A 22,774-nucleotide genomic window follows, 5' to 3' on the forward strand; every position below is an offset into this window, starting at 1 on the left:
ATAACTCCCTGAGGCCAACCAAAAGAAGTGGTCCTACAACTTCTAACCATGGTACAACACAACAACTGCTACTTGTTTGATAATTGATGGCTTCTGATAATCTAAGATTGTTCTAAGGGTACAACTAAAAATGAACCAAATTAGTTTGCACCTTCTATAAGCCACCCTCTAAACCAGGGGTCGCCAAACTACGGCCCGCGGGTCCTCTCATCCGGCCCGTGGAGTTTTTTTTTGTCCGCGGAAAAAACGTTTGTTGGTGATGTCTAAGGAGCTTTGCCCAGAAAAATCGAAGACATGCCTGGAAGAAACTGGCCCCTGAACTGAGATTTGATAGTAAATGCGGCCCTCGGACTGAAAAGTTTGGAGACCCCTGCTCTAAACTAATGTTTGTCTTCTTTATATTCCCTTTGGCTCCTTAGAACATCATTTCATAAACAACTTGATTTAAAGCTCAAGTCCTGAATTAAGCCTCCACTCTTTTGAACCATTTCCTTTTAACTTTTTATTTCTGCCCATCTTCCACTTTCCCAGTGGATTCTACACCAGCTCCTGCTAGTGGTGTTATTAAATGTTATTAAATGTGTTTCTGAGAATGTGCCCTTTCCATCACAGTTTCTTTTCTCTTATTTAATTCCCTACTGTCTGTTACCCTCTGTCTCAGAACCATACAGTAAAACAGACTTGACATTTGAGCTTCAAATACTTTCTTGACAATGCAGTTGAAGTGAACATCAGTTTAGAAAGTTAAAAGCATTTCATTTTATTGTTGCTGATTCTAATCTCAACGTCTTAGTCTGTATCACTATCTTTAGACCGTTTTTCTGTGTGGCTTCTTCAGCCAGTACAGTTTGTTCTACATTATATGTTGACTATGTGCTAGAAGGCAGAGGGTGATGTCAAGCCGACTCAAGTCCAGACAAAGATATAAACTCAAGACATTGGGGTTCGGAGTTGTGCACTCTACCACCAGACCATGCCACTCCCTTGTTGTTTAAAGGGGATTTTTTCACATGCTTTTAAAATTTAAATTCACTGTCATAAAAATTTAAATTTGGCAAGTTTTTGAATGGATGTAGGATCTTTGATGGAAGGGGGTGGGTGAAGGATTTGGCACTGTGGTTAAGATGAGCATGTTAGGATTAAGATGACGATGCTAACCCTTGTCAATTAACCCACAGTTTATTTATCCCTATTGATTACCCATTGATCAATAATGCATATTAAATAAAACAGGTGACCAGTGGCTAGGCTTATCACTTTCATAAACGTTTTTCTAAATGTTAGGATGGCCAGACACAGTGGCGGCTTGCATTTTCTAAGCTAACCTTGGCTGTTCCAAAAGTCAATTAAAACTGTTGTATAATAAGACGGTCAAGCCACAAAATGTTTAACCGACCGGGCATCAGACCATGGCCTATAATCCTGTGTAGAATGTATGTAGAGGGTATCATGCAACTACCTGCTTCACGCTTGATGAAACATTAATAATATATCTTGCCCCAGGCTATACCTGTAATTTTCCTTAACACCAGCGTCAGTTCTTTTGTTGCACTTAACAAAGCTTGTCATCATTAGAAAACTTTGCACACTTTATGCAAAGCTTTTGAAGGCTGTATATAAAGTTGACTGGTGTGTATTTACTCGTCAGTGTGCTTGGAGCTTATAATGAATACAGCTGATCATAGACACCTTTTTTTGCTTAACTTAAGCCTGGAATATTTATAAATGATCTTAGACAAAGGATATTTTGGTTTGGAATTAATATAGCTGATCATAGAGAAATTTATCATAGACTAATGATTTTGTGGTTCAAATATTTAAAATAATTGAACTTATTATCTATTTCTTTCCAAGGTTAACGTAATGCATACTGTGGTGGTTGTTAGTTACTTTCACTAGTAAATTTATCTAACATTATCTATTCCTCCACCCTCTCCTCCTATCTCTGATTAAAAACCTCTCCTTAGTTTAATGAAAACTGGCACCATTTCTAGATTTCCATCAGCACCAAGTCCAGTGCTGGTGCTTGCCCATCTCGTCATCACCACCATTTGTGTCACTCAACCTTGCTGAGTCACTTAACAAGAGATTAATCTATCCTGACAACTTGTCATTTATCCCTCAGATTTCTCTGATTGTGGAAGCTTAAGCAGCATTGGCACAAACTTTTAATTCAAGACCAGAATTTCTGAGGAAAAAGAAATAGAAAGACATGACCAGAGTTTTTTAATGTAATAATAGAATGTTTTCTGCTTTATAAGATACAACAATTTAAATGTTGTAATAAATCACAGACATTAAGAAAAAAATGGTCATAAAATAAAAAAAAATGTTCTGCTATTCTTGTAAACTTAGTTAGCTCTGTGTGCCAATAAAGGAAACATTTGAAACAAGTAGTAGCTCCAGGTGGTTGAATGAAATGGACAACTTTGATAGCAATCCACTGGATTATGACATGGAAGGAAGTGAGCAGGAAACCCCTGCTGCTAGGTGAGTAGCTCCCCTTTGACTTGTTCTTTTATGACTACAATATCTGCACATGCTTCTTGCTGTATTTATAGACATTTATTTTATTTAATCCAAAACTAGGAATGTTTTTAATGAAACAATAAACACACATTTTACTGAATTAACAAATAGTATTACTTTTCCGTTAAATTGAAAATATACACTAATACCTTAAAATATATTTTAGAGCTAAAAGACTACGTACGATTGCAAAATGTCGGAGGGATACTGAGAACCAAATCTTAACTGAACTGACAGATTTACTTCCCCTTGGCAAAGATGTTTTGGCCAAACAGGACAAGTCATCTTTGTTGAGGCTTGTGCTGAGTTACATGAGGTTCCGTGAGGCTTTTTCTTCAGGTCAGTTGCTTTCTGATTCACAATTTGTAACCAGCCTGTTTCTGATTCACACTTTCTACCCAGTCTGTTTCTGATTCACACTTTCTACCCAGCCTGTTTCTGGTTCACACTTTCTACCCAGCCTGTTTCTGATTCACACTTTCTACCCAGCCTGTTTCTGGTTCACACGTCCCAATCAAGCCTGTTTCTAATTTGCACTTTCTACCAAGCCTGTTCTGGTTCACACTTCCCAATCAAGCCTGTTTCTAATTTACACTTTCTACCAAGCCTGTTTCTGGTTCACACTTTCTACCCAGCCTGTTTCTGATTCACACTTTCTACCCAGCCTGTTTTAGGTTCACACTTTCTACCCAGCCTGTTTCTGATTCACACTTTCTACCCAGCCTGTTTCTGGTTCACACTTCCCAATCAAGCCTGTTTCTAATTTACACTTTCTACCAAGCCTGTTTCTGATTCACAATTTCTACCCAGCCTGTTTCTGGTTCACACTTTCTACCCAGCCTGTTTCTGATTCACACTTTCTACCCAGCCTGTTTCTGATTCACACTTTCTACCCAGCCTGTTTCTGATTCACACTTTCTACCCAGCCTGTTTCTGGTTCACACTTCCCAATCAAGCCTGTTTCTAATTTACACTTTCTACCAAGCCTGTTTCTGGTTCACACTTTCTACCCAGCCTGTTTCTGATTCACACTTTCCACCCAGCCTGTTTTAGGTTCACACTTTCTACCCAGCCTGTTTCTGATTCACACTTTCTACCCAGCCTGTTTCTGGTTCACACTTCCCAAGCAAGCCTGTTTCTAATTTACACTTTCTACCCAGCCTGTTTTAGGTTCACACTTTCTACCCAGCCTGTTTCTGATTCACACTTTCTACCAAGCCTGTTTCTGATTCACACTTTCTACCCAGCCTGTTTCTGATTTACACTTTCTACCCAGCCTGTTTCTGATTCACACTTTCTACACAGTCTGTTTCTGATTCACACTTTCTACTCAGTCTGTTTCTGATTCACACTTTCTACTCAGTCTGTTTCTGATTCACACTTTCTACCCAGCCTGTTTCTGATTCACACTTTCTACACAGTCTGTTTCTGATTCACACTTTCTACTCAGTCTGTTTCTGATTCACACTTTCTACCCAGCCTGTTTCTGATTCACACTTTCTACCCAGCCTGTTTCTGGTTCACACTTCCCAATCAAGCCTGTTTCTAATTTACACTTTCTATCAAGCCTGTTTCTGGTTCACACTTTCTACCCAGCCTGTTTCTGATTCACACTTTCTACCCAGCCTGTTTTAGGTTCACACTTTCTACCCAGCCTATTTCTGATTCACACTTTCTACCCAGCCTGTTTCTGGTTCACACTTCCCAATCAAGCCTGTTTCTAATTTACACTTTCTACCAAGCCTGTTTCTGATTCACAATTTCTACCCAGCCTGTTTCTGGTTCACACTTTCTACCCAGCCTGTTTCTGATTCACACTTTCTACCCAGCCTGTTTCTGATTCACACTTTCTACCCAGCCTGTTTCTGATTCACACTTTCTACCCAGCCTGTTTCTGGTTCACACTTCCCAATCAAGCCTGTTTCTAATTTACACTTTCTACCAAGCCTGTTTCTGGTTCACACTTTCTACCCAGCCTGTTTCTGATTCACACTTTCTACCCAGCCTGTTTTAGGTTCACACTTTCTACCCAGCCTGTTTCTGATTCACACTTTCTACCAAGCCTGTTTCTGATTCACACTTTCTACCCAGCCTGTTTCTGATTTACACTTTCTACCCAGCCTGTTTCTGATTCACACTTTCTACACAGTCTGTTTCTGATTCACACTTTCTACTCAGTCTGTTTCTGATTCACACTTTCTACTCAGTCTGTTTCTGATTCACACTTTCTACCCAGCCTGTTTCTGATTCACACTTTCTACACAGTCTGTTTCTGATTCACACTTTCTACCCAGCCTGTTTCTGATTCACACTTTCTACCCAGCCTGTTTCTGGTTCACACTTCCCAATCAAGCCTGTTTCTAATTTACACTTTCTACCAAGCCTGTTTCTGGTTCACACTTTCTACCCAGCCTGTTTCTGATTCACACTTTCTACCCAGCCTGTTTTAGGTTCACACTTTCTACCCAGCCTGTTTCTGATTCACACTTTCTACCCAGCCTGTTTCTGGTTCACACTTCCCAATCAAGCCTGTTTCTAATTTACACTTTCTACCAAGCCTGTTTCTGATTCACAATTTCTACCCAGCCTATTTCTGGTTCACACTTTCTACCCAGCCTGTTTCTGATTCACACTTTCTACCCAGCCTGTTTCTGATTCACACTTTCTACCCAGCATGTTTCTGATTCACACTTTCTACCCAGCCTGTTTCTGGTTCACACTTCCCAATCAAGCCTGTTTCTAATTTACACTTTCTACCAAGCCTGTTTCTGGTTCACACTTTCTACCCAGCCTGTTTCTGATTCACACTTTCTACCCAGCCTGTTTTAGGTTCACACTTTCTACCCAGCCTGTTTTAGGTTCACACTTTCTACCCAGCCTGTTTCTGATTCACACTTTCTACCCAGCCTGTTTCTGGTTCACACTTCCCAAGCAAGCCTGTTTCTAATTTACACTTTCTACCCAGCCTGTTTTAGGTTCACACTTTCTACCCAGCCTGTTTCTGATTCACACTTTCTACCAAGCCTGTTTCTGATTCACACTTTCTACCCAGCCTGTTTCTGATTATCACTTTCTACCCAGCCTGTTTCTGATTCACACTTTCTACTCAGTCTGTTTCTGATTCACACTTTCTACTCAGTCTGTTTCTGATTCACACTTCCCAATCAAGCCTGTTTCTAATTTACACTTTCTACCCAGCCTGTTTCTGGTTCACACTTCCCAATCAAGCCTGTTTCTAATTTACACTTTCTACCAAGCCTGTTTCTGGTTCACACTTTCTACCCAGCCTGTTTCTGATTCACACTTTCTACCCAGCCTGTTTTAGGTTCACACTTTCTACCCAGCCTGTTTCTGATTCACACTTTCTACCCAGCCTGTTTCTGGTTCACACTTCCCAATCAAGCCTGTTTCTAATTCACACTTTCTACCCAGCCTGTTTCTGATTCACAATTTCTACCCAGCCTGTTTCTGGTTCACACTTTCTACCCAGCCTGTTTCTGATTCACACTTTCTACCCAGCCTGTTTCTGATTCACACTTTCTACCCAGCCTGTTTCTGATTCACACTTTCTACCCAGCCTGTTTCTGATTCACACTTTCTACCCAGCCTGTTTCTGGTTCACACTTCCCAATCAAGCCTGTTTCTAATTTACACTTTCTACCAAGCCTGTTTCTGGTTCACACTTTCTACCCAGCCTGTTTCTGATTCACACTTTCTACCCAGCCTGTTTTAGGTTCACACTTTCTACCCAGCCTGTTTCTGATTCACACTTTCTACCCAGCCTGTTTCTGGTTCACACTTCCCAAGCAAGCCTGTTTCTAATTTACACTTTCTACCCAGCCTGTTTTAGGTTCACACTTTCTACCCAGCCTGTTTCTGATTCACACTTTCTACCAAGCCTGTTTCTGATTCACACTTTCTACCCAGCCTGTTTCTGATTTACACTTTCTACCCAGCCTGTTTCTGATTCACACTTTCTACACAGTCTGTTTCTGATTCACACTTTCTACTCAGTCTGTTTCTGATTCACACTTTCTACTCAGTCTGTTTCTGATTCACACTTTCTACACAGTCTGTTTCTGATTCACACTTTCTACTCAGTCTGTTTCTGATTCACACTTTCTACCCAGCCTGTTTCTGATTCACACTTTCTACCCAGCCTGTTTCTGATTCACACATGTGATAATCAGGTCAATAGGTAGGGTTATTTCATTGTGTACATAATTATTTAAGTAAAACTGGATCAGCTGTAGGCTACACTCTTAATTATGTATTAAGTTGACATGATATTCCCCCACTCAAGGTTAGGCTTCTGGTCTAAGATATCTGAATGATCTCTAGGATTATGTAGGTATGTCTGATTGACATATACCAGTTACAGGAAACTATTATTGCTTGTAACCTCAAGGTTTTTGTGCATGGATTGCTTAGTTCATGCTTATTGTTACAATCATCTGTGTTGCTGGAGTCTGAATAATTTCTAGAGAGTTTAGATCTATGTAGGCCAACTATCTTCCATCTTACCCCCCCCCCCCCCCAATTCAGAAAGACACCAAGATTTTAATTAACTCATGTTAAAACCTATCACATTAATTATATAATTCATTTTTAGATATATCCTATTTAGATTAATAATAGCCAATCGTTAAGAATATTTCTTTGACTGGTCAGTGCTCATGAGGTTTTTGGGAAGTCAATGGGAAGTAACCCTGTTAAAATAATTTGTGCAAAAGAAATAATTCAGTAGCTTCCCCTGCCGATCCTATTTCTTGGCACAAACCTTCGGTGCGAAGAATGCGTTGCGAGATTACATAAAAAACACATAAGAAAATAAACGTAAACATCGTCTATTCGTTCAGAGACTGGCACTTATACTTTTTTGTTTCGTTATTATAGCTTAGGGACTTGTTTGTTTGTTCTCTTTATTTTAGTAGTGCAACTAAAATCTTATTATAAAGGTTTTATGCTAATTTTGTTTTCTTCACGCTTAAGCTTATTTAGATATTGGCCTGTACTTAAGTTATAAAAACATTTCGTTATATATATATATATAAATATAAATACATATATATATGTATATATACATGTATATATATATATATATATATATATATATATATATATATATATATATATATATATATATATATATATATATATATATATATATATATATATATATATATATATATATACACACACTGGCTAAGCTGTAACTCTTGAGACAACATATCGACTAAAAGTTTGCTTTATACCCGAAAGCCTTATATCTACGGGTAATATTCCTTTATAATGACACTCAACAGAGTATCGACAACCGTGAACACCATATCACTTGGCTGATCGAGTGATCGCCACCACCTTGATATCTTTTGTTAGCTACTGTAACTTTTGTTATCTACTGTAACTTTTGAACACTATGTTAGATTTGAACATTAAAAATGAGATTTTCTTGTGTTGTGGTCTGAGATGTTCTTATCATCGTTCTGTGTAATAGTGGGTTTTAATGTACACCCACAAGCGGATCCTGTTGAAAAGTGGATTCGGGGTTATGACCCCTGCCTTACCCCGACTGGGATGATGGGGTCTCCCGGCTGTAGCCCACAAATAGGTCAAGATGGGCTGATACTGTTACACGCATCTCATTAGAACCAGGTGCCATTGGTGAGGTCATGGTCTGACCTTCAGCTAACGCGCAGCTAATTTAGCTGTCAGAAGTTCTTGTTGTTCCCACATTGCAAGTATTTAAGATAGAGTAGGGTGCCGGCTCACCTTGTCAGGTCAGTGAACTCTTCAGGTGAAGATGGAGGGGGAGGGGTGCATGATGGTACAGAGGTTACACTCTTTGTTGTCACTGATACAAACTGCAGGTAACCAACCCAAGGTCTACCACAGGTTACATGGTGGTCACCTGCAGGTAACCAACCCAAGGTCTACCACAGGTTACACGGTGGTCACCTGCAGGTAACCAACCCAAGGTCTACCACAGGTTACACGGTGGTCACCTGCAGGTAACCAACCCAAGGTCTACCACAGGTTACACGGTGGTCACCTGCAGGTAACCAACCCAAGGTCTACCACAGGTTACACGGTGGTCACCTGCAGGTAACCAACCCAAGGTCTACCACAGGTTACATGGTGGTCACCTGCAGGTAACCAACCCAAGGTCTACCACAGGTTACATGGTGGTCACCTGCAGGTAACCAACCCAAGGTCTACCACATCAATATCCCCCAGCAGCAGACGAAGCTGTGCCTACACGACTGTAGACAAGCAGAAACTATATGTCCATGTTTCCACCTCTTGTTGTGTCAGCATTGTTTAGAGGCGTGGGCTACACATTATCTCGTAAGTGCTAGACAGACAGGTAGCTTAGGTGAAACATTGTTCCATCCTAGAGTAGTTTCACAACTTTCTGCAACATTTGCACTATTGTATGACAACCTGACACTGTCACATGTGTGACAACCTGACACTGACACATGTATGACAACCTGACACTGTCACATGTATTATAACCTGACACTGTCACATATATGACAACCTGACACTGTCACATGTGTGACAACCTGACACTGTCACATGTATGACAACCTGACACTGTCACATGTATGACAACCTGACACTGTCACATGTATGACAACCTGACACTGTCACATGTGTGACAACTTGACACTGTCACATGTGTGACAACCTGACACTGTCACATTTGACACCATACATGCTATAACCTTCCCCATTTAGCTGAGTAGTGTAACAATCTTAAGTCAACTGTGTTATACATTCTGATACCCCCCCCCCCCCCCCCACCCACTCACACCTTTACCCAAAGTAACACACTCAGCCACCCCAATACACGTCTCAGAAATTCAATCAACACAAACGGACGGTATTAAAAAGGCGAAAGCAAATTGTAGCGCTGCTCTGGTTTTATTATGTTTCTAGTCACGGGTTTTTCCCAGGAGTCACTCGAGTGGAACCAGTAGATGGGGTACACACTTGTTTCCTCTTAGACCTGACCCAGTAAAATAGTCAAACATCCTAGCTGTGTGGCTGTGTACATTGATAGGTCAGTGTGATAGTCAAACATCCTAGCTGTATGGCTGTGTACAGATGGCGGGTTGGTCCAGTGTAAGGTGTAACATACGTGTACATTTTGCGGGTTGTCCAGTGTAAGGTCCAACATACGTGTACATTTTGCGGGTTGTCCAGTGTAAGGTCCAACATACGTGTACATTTTGCGGGTTGTCCAGTGTAAGGTCCAACATACGTGTACATTTTGCGGGTTGTCCAGTGTGATGTTCTAACATACGTGACAGTCACGGTTGATATACTAGTAATTCGTCCCGTAACATTGCTCACATTTCAAATTGTTCGTTTCTCAAAGCAATTTTCTCCATTTTCTATATTACAGAAAATGTCACCCCACTTTTTTTTTGTTACGTGCTTTTTTTTTAAAGTAAGAAAAGTGTATTTATACTTTATAAATATTGTTTAATAACAGGAAGGATAATAAAAAATAAATAAATTGGTGTTAAAAGCTTATTTAACTTGAAAATCAGTCGACTTGAACTTAAAGAAGCTGGTAATGGTGCGGGCCTAGTGTAGGGTGGAGGAGATTCACTTGGTTCATTTACTCAATGTTTATAATGCTAAACTCTTAGGGTCACTTGAATTCACTTACTCGTTAAACTCTTAACGCTGCACTTTACCCCTAAATCTAACGCAACTTCAGCAAAGATATGTAAACTTTCATTAACGCCAGTCCCATATTCAGTGTCTTCATGTAATGGTGGACCGCCTTACTCATCCATTACCGTGTGTCCTATTTGTTGTAAATAACTCATTGTTCCGGATCTATCTGAGCGTACACTGTGACCTTGTGGTGGTCTAGTGAACGTGTGATTTCACTCGTCCTGTTGTCGTCTAGTGAACGTGTGATTTCCCCCGTCCTGTTGTCGTCTAGTGAACGTGTGATTTCACTTGTCCTGTTATCGTCTAGTGAACGTGTGATTTCACTCGTCCTGTGGTGGTCTAGTGAACGTGTGATTTCCCCCGTCCTGTTATCGTCTAGTGAATGTGTGATTTCACTCGTCCTGTGGTGGTCTAGTGAACGTGTGATTTCACTCGTCCTGTAGTGGTCTAGTGAACGTGTGATTTCCCCGTCCTGTGGTGGTCTAGTGAACATGTGATTTCACTCGTCCTGTTGTCGTCTAGTGAACGTGTGATTTCCCCGTCCTGTGGTGGTCTATTGAACATGTGATTTCACTCGTCCTGTTGTCGTCTAGTGAACGTGTGATTTCCCCCGTCCTGTGGTGGTCTAGTGAACGTGTGATTTCCCCGTCCTGTGGTGGTCTAGTGAACGTGTGATTTCCCCGTCCTGTGGTGGTCTATTGAACATGTGATTCCCCCCGTCCTGTTATCGTCTAGTGAACGTGTGATTTCCCCCGTCCTGTGGTGGTCTAGTGAACGTGTGATTTCCCCGTCCTGTGGTGGTCTAGTGAACGTCTGATTTCCCCGTCCTGTGGTGGTCTATTGAACATGTGATTCCCCCCCCCCCCCTCCCGTCCTGTAGTGGTCTAGTGAACATGTGATTTCCCCGTCCTGTGGTGGTCTAGTGAACATGTGATTTCCCCGTCCTGTGGTGGTCTAGTGAACATGTGATTCCCCCGTCTTGTGGTGGTCTAGTGAACATGTGATTTCCCCGTCCTGTGGTGGTCTAGTGAACATGTGATTCCCCCGTCCTGTGGTGGTCTAGTGAACGTGTGATTTCCCCGTCCTGTGGTGGTCTAGTGAACGTGTGATTTCCCCGTCCTGTGGTGGTCTAGTGTACATGTGATTTCCCCGTCCTGTGGTGGTCTAGTGAACATGTGATTTCCCCCGTCATGTGGTGGTCTAGTGAACATGTGATTCCCCCGTCCTGTGGTGATTTAGTGAACATGTGATTTCCCCCGTCCTCTAAGCGCCATGGAACAGCCGCCTCCATTCAGCTTTATTCAACTCTGTGCTGACTGCCTTCTAACCTTCCTGCACTAAGCGCTGACTATAGTATTTGCCCATTCTCAGTACTATATTAAAGCGGTCTGCTTGTTTGTCAGTTGTGTTGTAGATCTATGTGTGTGTTGTATCGTTGTATTAAGTGTGTGTTGTATGTGTGTGTCAGTTGTGTTGTATGTGTGTCGAGTGTTGTATGTGTGTGTTAAGTGTGTTGTATCTTTGTGTTAAGTGCGTGTTGTATCTTTGTGTTAAGTGCTTGTTGTATGTGTGTGTCTATTGTGTGAATCAGTTGTGTTGTATATGTGTCACGTGTGTTATATGTGTGTGTCACGTATGTTGTATGTATTAACTGTGTAGCTCCCATTTGTCGACTGAGCTACAATGCCTCCCTTTTGTCGACTGAGCTACAATGCCTCCCTTTTGTCGACTGAGCTACAATGCCTCCCTTTGGTCGACTGAGCTACAATGTCTCCCTTTGGTCGACTGAGCTACAATGTCTCCCTTTTGTCGACTGAGCTACAATGCCTCCCTTTGGTCGACTGAGCTACAATGCCTCCCTTTGGTCGACTGAGCTACAATGTCTCCCTTTTGTCGACTGAGCTACAATGCCTCCCTTTTGTCGACTGAGCTACAATGCCTCCCTTTGGTCGACTGAGCTACAATGTCTCCCTTTGGTCGACTGAGCTACAACGCCTCCCCTACTTCCACTCTGCCAGTAATGGCACCAGCCTGTACCATGGCAACAAGGGCGCTAGAAACTCGTTAACTGGAAGAAACCTGAGACTTGGCCTTCTGCTTTTACCTCGCCGACTTTTGACAAGTTTCGCCAACTTGCCAACAATTCAGCTCTGAGAGAATCGTTTTCCTCACCGTTATCTGCTTGTACGAGTCCAGGTAGCCCTCATAGGTATGGTAGCAACTTTGGTAGGTTTGGGTCAACTTTGGTAGGTTTGTGGATACTTTGGTAGGTTGTGGCAACTTTGGTAGGTTCAGGTAACTTTGTTAGGTTTTTGGCAATTTTGGTAGGTTTGTGGCAACGTTGGTAGGTTTGTGGCAACTTTGGTAGGTTTGTGGATACTTTGGTAGGTTGTGGCAACTTTGGTAGGTTCAGGTAACTTTGGTAGGTTTGTGGCAACTTTGGTAGGTTTGGGGCAACTTTGGTAGGTTCAGGTAACTTTGGTAGGTTGTGGCAACTTTGGTAGGTTCAGGTAACTTTGGTAGGTTTGTGGCAACTTGAAACCATTAGGCTGTCCTGTCCCTACTGTCGTGGGGTCTCCAAACTTTTCAGCCCGAGGGCCGCATTAACTATCAAATATCAGTTCGGAGGCCAGAGTTTCTTCAAGACATCTCTTCGGGGTGGTAGCGCCCCCCCCCCCCCACCTCCACCTTCCCCTTAACAAAATATAATTTATATAGAAATCTATACAAATTTCAAGTGTGTCCCCCCCACCGGAGAAAAAAGTCTGAAAGAAACACTGTCTGTGTCCTCCAACAACACCCCGAGGTCCAAGTTTGCTCTCAAATTCTTCTTCACGTATTTCAATCTTGAACATACACAGGTATCTTGTTCCAAAATTTGAAAGGTACTTTGATGCAAACATTTTAATATTAGGAAAATCTTCCTTTTGCAAAAACTTATAAAAACCCACCCACCCTTCTTTGAACGTGTCTCTAATGACCTCCAGCTGCAGTTCATCTTTGCAACTGGCCACATTTTGCTTCAAATGGGTTCTGAAACAGTCTCACTTTTTTCTGCCTTTGAATCCAAGTCAGAAAACCGCTATTGAAACTGCAGCTTGAATGAAGTCTTTGATGATCTCGTGGGGAACTCAGTGGTTGCTTCAGCCGTAATGAGAGTGTGTAAGTTGTTGGCTTGTACTTGTTCCAAAACATGACAAGTTTGGATCTGAAAGCCCTTAGGTGGGTGTATAGATCAGAAACTAAATTTCCATCTCTTGTAGTTTTAGGCTCAGAAAATTTAAATGACTAGTTATGTTTGCAGCAGAGGCCAATTTCTATACCCACTCTTCATCAGACAGTAAGTAGATCAGCTTGTGGCTTGCCTTTACTTTCAAGGAAGTCACCTATTTCCTTTCTTAACTTAAATACTCTGATCAGAAAAATTTCTCGCAAATTAGCCATCTTATTGCTGTGAAATCTGGTAAATCTTGCGATTCTGTGTTTCTGTATTTTAACATGTCTCTGAACTATCTATATTCTCTCCGGTAACCGCGGGCCGTATTTTGGAGACCCCTGGTGTAAACCATTAGGCTGTCCTGTCCCTACTGTCGTGTAAACCATTGAGCTGTCCAGTCCCTACTGTCGTGTAAACCATTAGGCTGTCCTGTCCCTACTGTCGTGTAAACCATTGAGCTGTCCAGTCCCTACTGTCGTGTAAACCATTAGGCTGTCCTGTCCCTACTGTCGTGTAAACCATTGAGCTGTCCTGTCCCTACTGTCGTGTAAACCATTGAGCTGTCCAGTCCCTACTGTCGTGTAAACCATTAGGCTGTCCTGTCCCTACTCTCGTGTAAACCATTGAGCTGTCCAGTCCCTACTGTCGTGTAAACCATTAGGCTGTCCTGTCCCTACTGTCGTGTAAACCATTGGTCTGTCCTGTCCTTAGTGTCGTGTAAACCATTAGGCTGTCCAGTCCCCACGATCGATCTGAAGGCGCCAATCTATAGCCGTGCTGTCTCCCGATGAGGTTGATTGACGCTGTTTCCACCTCACCGCTTAGGTCAGCTAGTGCACACATACACATTTGTAGATGATATGATGACCTTTTGATGTGTTAAGTGACGCTGTATCTAACTCACCACTAAGGTCAGCTAGTGCACACATACACATGTGTAGATGATGACCTTTTATGTATTAAGTGACGCTGTTTCCAACTCACCACTAAGGTCAGCTAGTGCACACATAATGAATGTGTTGCAGCCCTACCATAAGCGTGCTGTTAGCACCTAGTGTAGCGTGGTGTTAGCACCTAGTGTAATGAATGTGTTGCAGCCCTACCATTAGCGTGCTGTTAGCACCTAGTGTAGCGTGGTGTTAGCACCTAGTGTAGCGTGGTGTTAGCACCTAGTGTAGCGTGGTGTTAGCACCTAGTGTAGCGTGGTGTTAGCACCTAGTGTAGCGTGGTGTTAGCACCTAGTGTAATGAATGTGTAGCAGCCCTACCATTAGCGTGGTGTTAGCACCTAGTGTAATGAATGTGTAGCAGTCCTACAATTAGCGTGTTGTTAGCACCTAGTGTAATGAATGTGTAGCAGTCCTACAATTAGCGTGTTGTTAGCACCTAGTGTAATGAATGTGTAGCAGTCCTACCATTAGCGTGGTGTTAGCACCTAGTGTAACGAGTGTAGCAGTCCTACCCTTAGCGCGGTGTTAGCACCTAGTGTAATGAATGTGTAGCAGTCCTACAATTAGCGTGTTGTTAGCACCTAGTTTAATGAATGTGTAGCAGTCCTACCATTAGCGTGGTGTTAGCACCTAGTGTAATGAATGTGTAGCAGTCCTACCATTAGCGTGCCGTTAGCACCTAGTGTATTGAATGTGTAGCAGTCCTACCATTAGCGTGCCGTTAGCACCTAGTGTAATGAGCGTGGTGTTAGCACCTAGTGTAAGGAATGTGTCAGTCCTACCATTAGCGTGGTGTTAGCACCTAGTGTAACGAGTGTAGCAGTCCTACCCTTAGCGCGGTGTTAGCACCTAGTGTAATGAATGTGTAGCAGTCCTACAATTAGCGTGTTGTTAGCACCTAGTGTAATGAATGTGTAGCAGTCCTACCATTAGCGTGGTGTTAGCACCTAGTGTAATGAATGTGTAGCAGTCCTACCATTAGCGTGCCGTTAGCACCTAGTGTATTGAATGTGTAGCAGTCCTACCATTAGCGTGCCGTTAGCACCTAGTGTAATGAGCGTGGTGTTAGCACCTAGTGTAAGGAATGTGTAGCAGTCCTACCATTAGCGTGCTGTTAGCGCCTAGTGTAGCGTGGTGTTAGCACCTAGTGTAAGGAATGTGTAGCAGTCCTACCATAAGCGTGGTGTTAGCACCTAGTGTAAGGAATGTGTAGCAGTCCTACCATTAGCGTGCTGTTAGCGCCTAGTGTAGCGTGGTGTTAGCACCTAGTGTAAGGAATGTGTAGCAGTCCTACCATTAGCGTGGTGTTAGCACCTAGTGTAAGGAATGTGTAGCAGTCCTACCATAAGCGTCCTCCCATCATTATCTCTTAAGGTAGTGTTAAATGGCTCAGGTTGTCTGATTGTCAACTACTGGACCCAACTCTAGTCTTTTTTATGATTTTCTCACTTGTACCATGTTTTATCTTACTTTTGTAATGTTACATCTCTGTTGTACCATGTTTTATCTTACTTTTGTAATGTTTTTTCTCACTTGTACCATGTTTTATCTCACTTTTGTCATGTTTTATCTCTGGTGACCATGTTTGATCCCACTTTTGTAATGTTTTTTCTCTGTTGTAACATGTTTTATCTCACTTTTGTAATGTTTTATCCCTGTTGTAACATGTTTTATCTTACTTTTGTAATGTTTTATCCCTGTTGTAACATGTTTTATCCCACTTTTGTAATGTTTTATCCCTGTTGTAACATGTTTTATCTTACTTTTGTAATGTTTTATCCCTGTTGTAACATGTTTGATCCCACTTTTGTAATGTTTTATCCCTGTTGTAACATGTTTGATCCCACTTGTATTTGATCCCTATCTGTGCGTGTCAGGTGAAGCAAACAACTGTTTCCCTACCTCCGAAGATCTATCTTTAACGTTGAGTCGGTACGTTGCCGTACCGCAGGTGCGTCTTTCGCAGCTAGTCGCGCGGCCTGCCTTAAGAAGTAGCGGTTCTCAACATGATGTTGCCCACTGGCCCCGTGTGGCCCCCATTATATATTAGCCACTGGCCCCAATATGAATTTATTAGCTATTGTGTGGGCCATGGTGCTTGAACATATAACTCATAAAAAAGAAACGTTGAATGAAAATGTACGCAAAAGACCAAGGACTTAGAACCCCTGGCCTACAGGATTGTGAAATAGTTGGCGTGTGTCCACAAGACCAATGACTTAGAACCACTGGCCTACAGGATTGTGAAATAGTTGGCGTGTGTCCACAAGACCAATGACTTAGAACCCCTGGCCTGTAGGATTGTGAAATAGTTGGCGTGTGTCCACAAGACCAATGACTTAGAACCACTGGCCTACAGGATTGTGAAATAGTTGGCGTGTGTCCACAAGACAAATGACTTAGAACCACTGGCCTGTAGGATTGTGAAATAGTTGGCGTGTGTCCACAAGACCAATGACTTAGAACCCCTGGCCTGTAGGATTGTGAAATAGTTGGCGTGTGTCCACAAGACCAATGACTTAGAACCACTGGCCTACAGGATTGTGAAAAAGTTGGCGTGTGTCCACAAGACCAATGACTTAGAACCACTGGCCTGTAGGATTGTGAAATAGATGGCGTGTGTCCACACGACCAAGGACTTAGAACCCCTGGCCTGTAGGATTGTGAAATAGTTGGCGTGTGTCCACAAGACCAAGGACTTAGAACCCCTGGCCTGTAGGATTGTGAAATAGATGGCGTCTATGGTTACCTGTTTTATCTTGGCAGGTCGGTGCCGGAGATGGAAAGTTCATCAGCATTTGTCTGCTGTTGGTTGCACTAGAGGGCTACGGTTTTGTGGGCGTTTGTAGGCAGATCACAAGTATACTTGATACATCGTAGCTTGAGTAAAACAAACTGTTAAGTACTGATTTTGTACTACAAACTTCGTTGGTTTTACCCCCTTTTACTTTCTCGTATACAGAGTATAGAGGAAGTATTGTAATCGTGCACAAAAATCCCATGAAATTTTGAAAGTTTTCACCGTTTTAAACCTCAGTACTTATCATATACTAAGTATAGGGACTTATTTTAATCGGGCAAAAATAATAAATCCATGTGTATCAAAATTCAGGCGTTTTATGCGTAATCGAGTCGGAAAAACGGGGTTTTGCAATTCTGTCCGTATGTCTGTCTGTGTGTGTGTGTGTCTGTGTCTGTGAACACGATAACTTGTATACCGTTACAGCTAGTTTGGTGAAATTTCCTATATTAGTATTATAGCAAAATTGTAGTTCTGTTTCAACTTTTCAGCGATTCAATTTCAATTTTTCAAAAGCCTATAACTTGAGTACTATTTCAGATAGAAAAATAAAATCACGTGTAAGTAAAAGATCTAATTCTCCGCCTTCTATCGAATTTTGAGTAATTTCCGTTGACCGGAAGTAGTAATTCACGCTATTTCCGATTTTTAAAAAAACACAAATATTATGAATTTATAAAGTACTAATATTCCGCACTATTATACAGATATTGTTTGTCATTCACTTGGTGCGCAATTATTTTTTCTACGAGATTCTATTCTACCTTAAAAAGTTTAAGTAATTAAAAATGGATTAAAATCATGTCTAAATCTTGAGTTGCCATCCCCTGTTGTGTTATATAAGAATATTCGAGAAAGTTTATTTCACTCTACCCCCTTATGCCAGTCACTCTATAGTAGAAGTACATGTGTATATCTGACTGGAAGTGCACGCATGTCTCTTATTAGTAGTACATGTATATTCCTCATTAGAAGTACATGTAGACATATATGCATATCTCACATTAGAAGTAGGCCTACATGTATATCTCGTTAGAGTTACATATCTCATTAGACGTATATGCATATCTCTCATTAGAAGTATATCTCTCACTAGACCCACCCCAGTATATGCCACTGTAACAGCCTCACAAACAGCTTTACCTACACAATGCGAAACAACATAAAAAATAAACCTTTACTTCATTGGAGCGGCATAGAACTAAATTTAGAACTCAATGTAACTAGGACTGTGTACGCTTTCTTTTACCCGGTATCGCCAGCGGGAATGTATCAAAAGAATAGTTGTCATTATTCACCTGAATTTATGGTCTTTGTTTGACTTGTGTCCCTCGCCCTGACCCCCGCCCTCGCCCCGTGTATTGGATATTCTTCTAGCTCGTTAGATATGCAACCAGTGCACAGCGGTGGACTTGGATTAGCATTGGAAATGTGACAGACCTCTTGTTTACCATAAACATGGGATATGTTGACTGGACATACGCATACTAAAAGTCTTGTGAAATTATACAGAATTCTTCTACGCTGACGACTACTCGCTGATTGAATGCTGCTCTTTAAGAATTATTTCTGCTATTAGTTCAACTGGTCTCAGATATCGTGGGTCCATCTATCTGCCTGACACTCCCCGACTATCTGTAGAGTGAGTTGAAGTGATGAGCCCCACTTGATCCCATCTGGAGCTGTGGTGGGCTCCACTCATACCGGTCTGTTGGCCTGTGATAGCGTCAGATGACCTCTGGCTAGATGAGTTGACCTCTTGCTAGATGAGTTAATCTCTGGCTAGATGAGTTAATCTCTGGCTAGATGTGTTGACCTCTGGCTAGATGAGTTGACCTCTGGCTATATGAGTTGATCTCTGGCTAGATGAGTTGATCTCTGGCTAGATGAGTTGATCTCCGGCTAGATGAGTTGACCTCTGGCTAGATGAGTTGACCTCTGGTTAGATGAGTTGACCTCTGGCTAGATGAGTTGATCTCTGGCTAGATGAGTTGACCTCTGGTTAGATGAGTTGACCTCTGGCTAGATGAGTTGACCTCTGGCTAGATGAGTTGATCTCTGGCTAGATGAGTTGACTTCCGGCTAGATGAGTTGACCTCTGGCTAGATGAGTTGATCTCTGGCTAGATGAGTTGACCTCTGGTTAGATGAGTTGACCTCTGGTAAGATGAGTTGACCTCTGGTTAGATGAGTTGATCTCCGGCTAGATGAGTTGACCTCTGGTTAGATGAGTTGACCTCTGGCTAGATGAGTTGACTTCCGGCTAGATGAGTTGATCTCCGGCTAGATGAGTTGACCTCTGGCTAGATGAGTTGACCTCTGGTTAGATGAGTTGACCTCTGGCTAGATGAGTTGATCTCTGGCTAGATGAGTTGACCTCTGGTTAGATGAGTTGACCTCTGGCTAGATGAGTTGACCTCTGGCTAGATGAGTTGATCTCTGGCTAGATGAGTTGACTTCCGGCTAGATGAGTTGACCTCTGGCTAGATGAGTTGATCTCTGGCTAGATGAGTTGACCTCTGGCTAGATGAGTTGACCTCTGGTTAGATGAGTTGACCTCTGGTAAGATGAGTTGACCTCTGGTTAGATGAGTTGATCTCCGGCTAGATGAGTTGACCTCTGGTTAGATGAGTTGACCTCTGGCTAGATGAGTTGACTTCCGGCTAGATGAGTTGACCTCTGGCTAGATGAGTTGACCTCCGGCTAGATGAGTTGACCTCCGGCTAGATGAGTTGACCTCTGGCTAGACATTGACCTACAAAGCGTGTCATTAAATGTAACTTGGGAAGGAATGTGTCGACTTGTTAAACTGAAAGAAATAAGTCACAGTACAGTTACACCATCGGTGTTTTTTAACGTCGTGCCTCTCCAGCCACTGGTCAGCTAGTGGTAGGTGAATCCAGCCACTGGTCAGTTAGTGGTAGGTGAATCCAGCCACTGGTCAGTTAGTGGTAGGTGAATCCAGCCACTGGTCAGTTAGTGGTAGGTGAATCCAGCCACTGGTCAGTTAGTGGTAGGTGAATCCAGCCACTGGTCAGTTAGTGGTAGGTGAATCCAGCCACTGGTCAGTGAATGGTAGGTGAACCCAGCCACTGGTCAGTTAATGATAGTGTAATCCAGCCACTGGTCAGTTAGTGGTAGGTGAATCCAGCCACTGGTCAGCTAGTTGCAGTGTAATCCAGCCACTGGTCAGTTAGTGGTAGGTGAATCCAGCCACTGGTCAGTTAGTGGTAGGTGAATCCAACCACTGGTCAGTTAATGTTAGGTGAATCCAGCCACTGGTCAGTTAGTGGTAGGTGAATCCAGCCACTGGTCAGTTAGTGGTAGGTGAACCTAGCCACTGGTCAGCTAGTTGCAGTGTAATCCAGCCACTGGTCAGTGAATGGTAGGTGAACCCAGCCACTGGTCAGTTAATGATAGTGTAATCCAGCCACTGGTCAGTTAGTGGTAGGTGAATCCAGCCACTGGTCAGCTAGTTGCAGTGTAATCCAGCCACTGGTCAGTTAGTGGTAGGTGAATCCAGCCACTGGTTAGTTAGTGGTAGGTGAATCCAGCCACTGGTCAGTGAATGGTAGGTGAACCCAGCCACTGGTCAGTTAATGATAGTGTAATCCAGCCACTGGTCAGTTAGTGGTAGGTGAATCCAGCCACTGGTCAGTTAGTGGTAGGTGAATCCAGCCACTGGTCAGTTAGTGGTAGGTGAATCCAGCCACTGGTCAGTTAATGATGGTGTAATCCAGCCACTGGTCAGTTAGTGGTAGGTGAATCCAGCCACTGGTCAGTTAATGATAGTGTAATCCAGCCACTGGTCAGTTAGTGGTAGGTGAATTCAGCCACTGGTCAGTTAATGTTAGGTGAATCCAGCCACTGGTCAGTTAGTGGTAGGTGAATCCAGCCACTGGTCAGTTAGTGGTAGGTGAATCCAGCCACTGGTCAGTTAATGATAGTGTAATCCAGCCACAGGTCAGTTAGTGGTAGGTGAATCCAGCCACTGGTCAGTTAATGATAGTGTAATCCAGCCACTGGTCAGTTAGTGGTAGGTGAATCCAGCCACTGGTCAGTTAATGATAGTGTTATCCAGCCACTGGTCAGTTAGTGGTAGGTGAATCCAGCCACTGGTCAGCTAGTTGCAGTGTAATCCAGCCACTGGTCAGTTAGTGGTAGGTGAATCCAGCCACTGGTCAGTTAGTGGTAGGTGAATCCAGCCACTGGTCAGTTAATGTTAGGTGAATCCAGCACTGGTCAGTTAGTGGTAGGTGAATCCAGCCACTGGTCAGCTAGTGGTAGGTGAATTCAGTCACTTAACTTGTTAAAACACGTTGAAGTGAGTAAGTGTATATTGGAAGTGACAGATCTATATATTTATTCCGTAATATTAAATAATTTAACTTTGCTGTGAATCCTTCTCGGAATTAGTTCAGCTGCCGTTTGTGTAAAATGCGACAGTTTTCCCTGCCATCTAACTCATGTGTTTGTGTACCTACAAGAAAGCCAATTAAGTGTGGAATAATGAAACTTGGGGGAAAACTTGATTGATTTCCTCATACATGTCTAGGCTGCAGTTACATAACCTCTTCAGACATTATAATCGCTGTTTTTTCTATGTTTATGTACTAGACGATAATAACAGTGCACGTTATGTGGGGGATATTAAGCTGGCCCTAGGCCAAGGCATTTTCTAACTGCTGGTTGTGGTATGGGCGAAATGACTGACGTTCTTAATCCAGATGAGACTGTTGACCAGTGATACAGTTGGTCTATTAGTCAGTAGGACAATTGGCCAGTAGAACAGTTGGCCAGTAGGACTGTTGGCCAGAAGGACAGTTGGTCTGTTGGCCAGTAGGACAGTTGACCAGTAGGACACTTGGCCAGTAGGACACTTGGCCAGTAGGACAGTTGGTCTGTTGGCCAGTAGGACAGTTGGCCAGTAGGACAGTTGACCAGTAGGACAGTTGGCCAGTAGGACAGTTGGTCTGTTGGCCAGTAGGACAGTTGACCAGTAGGACTGTTGGCCAGTAGGACAGTTGACCAGTAGGACTGTTGACCAGTAGGACAGTTGGTCTGTTGACCAGGAGGACAGTTGACCAGTAGGACAGTTGGTCTATTGACCAGTAGGACAGTTGGTCTGTTGGCTAGTAGGACAGTTGGCCAGTAGGACAGTTGGCCAGTAGAGCTGTCCGTCCGTTAGAAAACCGCCCAGTGCCCAGGCTTTCGGTGAAATATTGTCTACGTGACTGACAGCCTCCTGTGATTGGTGGTCGATAATTCACTGTGTGGGGGTGGGGAGACGGTGGGTGGGGGAGGGCTGGGGTGTAAAAAGTGTTGTGGTGCTGATAGTTCCAGTAAGGTGTGATGTGAAAGTGTTCTGATAGTTCCAGTAAGGTGTGATGTGAAAGTGTTCTGATAGTTCCAGTAAGGTGATATAAAAGTGTTCCGATAGTTCCAGTAAGGTGATATTAAAGTGTTCTGATAGTTCCAGTAAGGTGATATTAAAGTGTTCTGATAGTTCCAGTAAGGTGTTATGTGAAAGTGTTCTGATAGTTCCAGTAAGGTGTGATGTGAAAGTGTTCTGATAGTTCTAGTAA

At 42.8% G+C, this 22,774-nt stretch overlaps 1 protein-coding gene across 2 annotated transcripts in view; it reads left to right on the plus strand.

Moving 5' to 3' along the window:
• LOC131957386 (uncharacterized) overlaps positions 1-22,774 on the plus strand; it is an 81,182-nt gene that overhangs the window by 1,423 nt on the left and 56,985 nt on the right. For both annotated transcript variants that reach the window (XM_059322170.1, XM_059322169.1), the window contains exons 2-3: positions 2,126-2,490; positions 2,696-2,868. In XM_059322170.1, coding sequence (XP_059178153.1) covers positions 2,420-2,490; positions 2,696-2,868 — 244 coding nt within the window. In that variant the 5' untranslated portion in view covers positions 2,126-2,419. The remainder of the gene's footprint in view (positions 1-2,125; positions 2,491-2,695; positions 2,869-22,774) is intronic.

Source organism: Physella acuta, unplaced genomic scaffold (genome assembly GCF_028476545.2).
Source record: "Physella acuta isolate Inbredline_101_S28 unplaced genomic scaffold, ASM2847654v3 ptg001237l, whole genome shotgun sequence".
Lineage (NCBI taxonomy): Eukaryota > Metazoa > Mollusca > Gastropoda > Physidae > Physella > Physella acuta.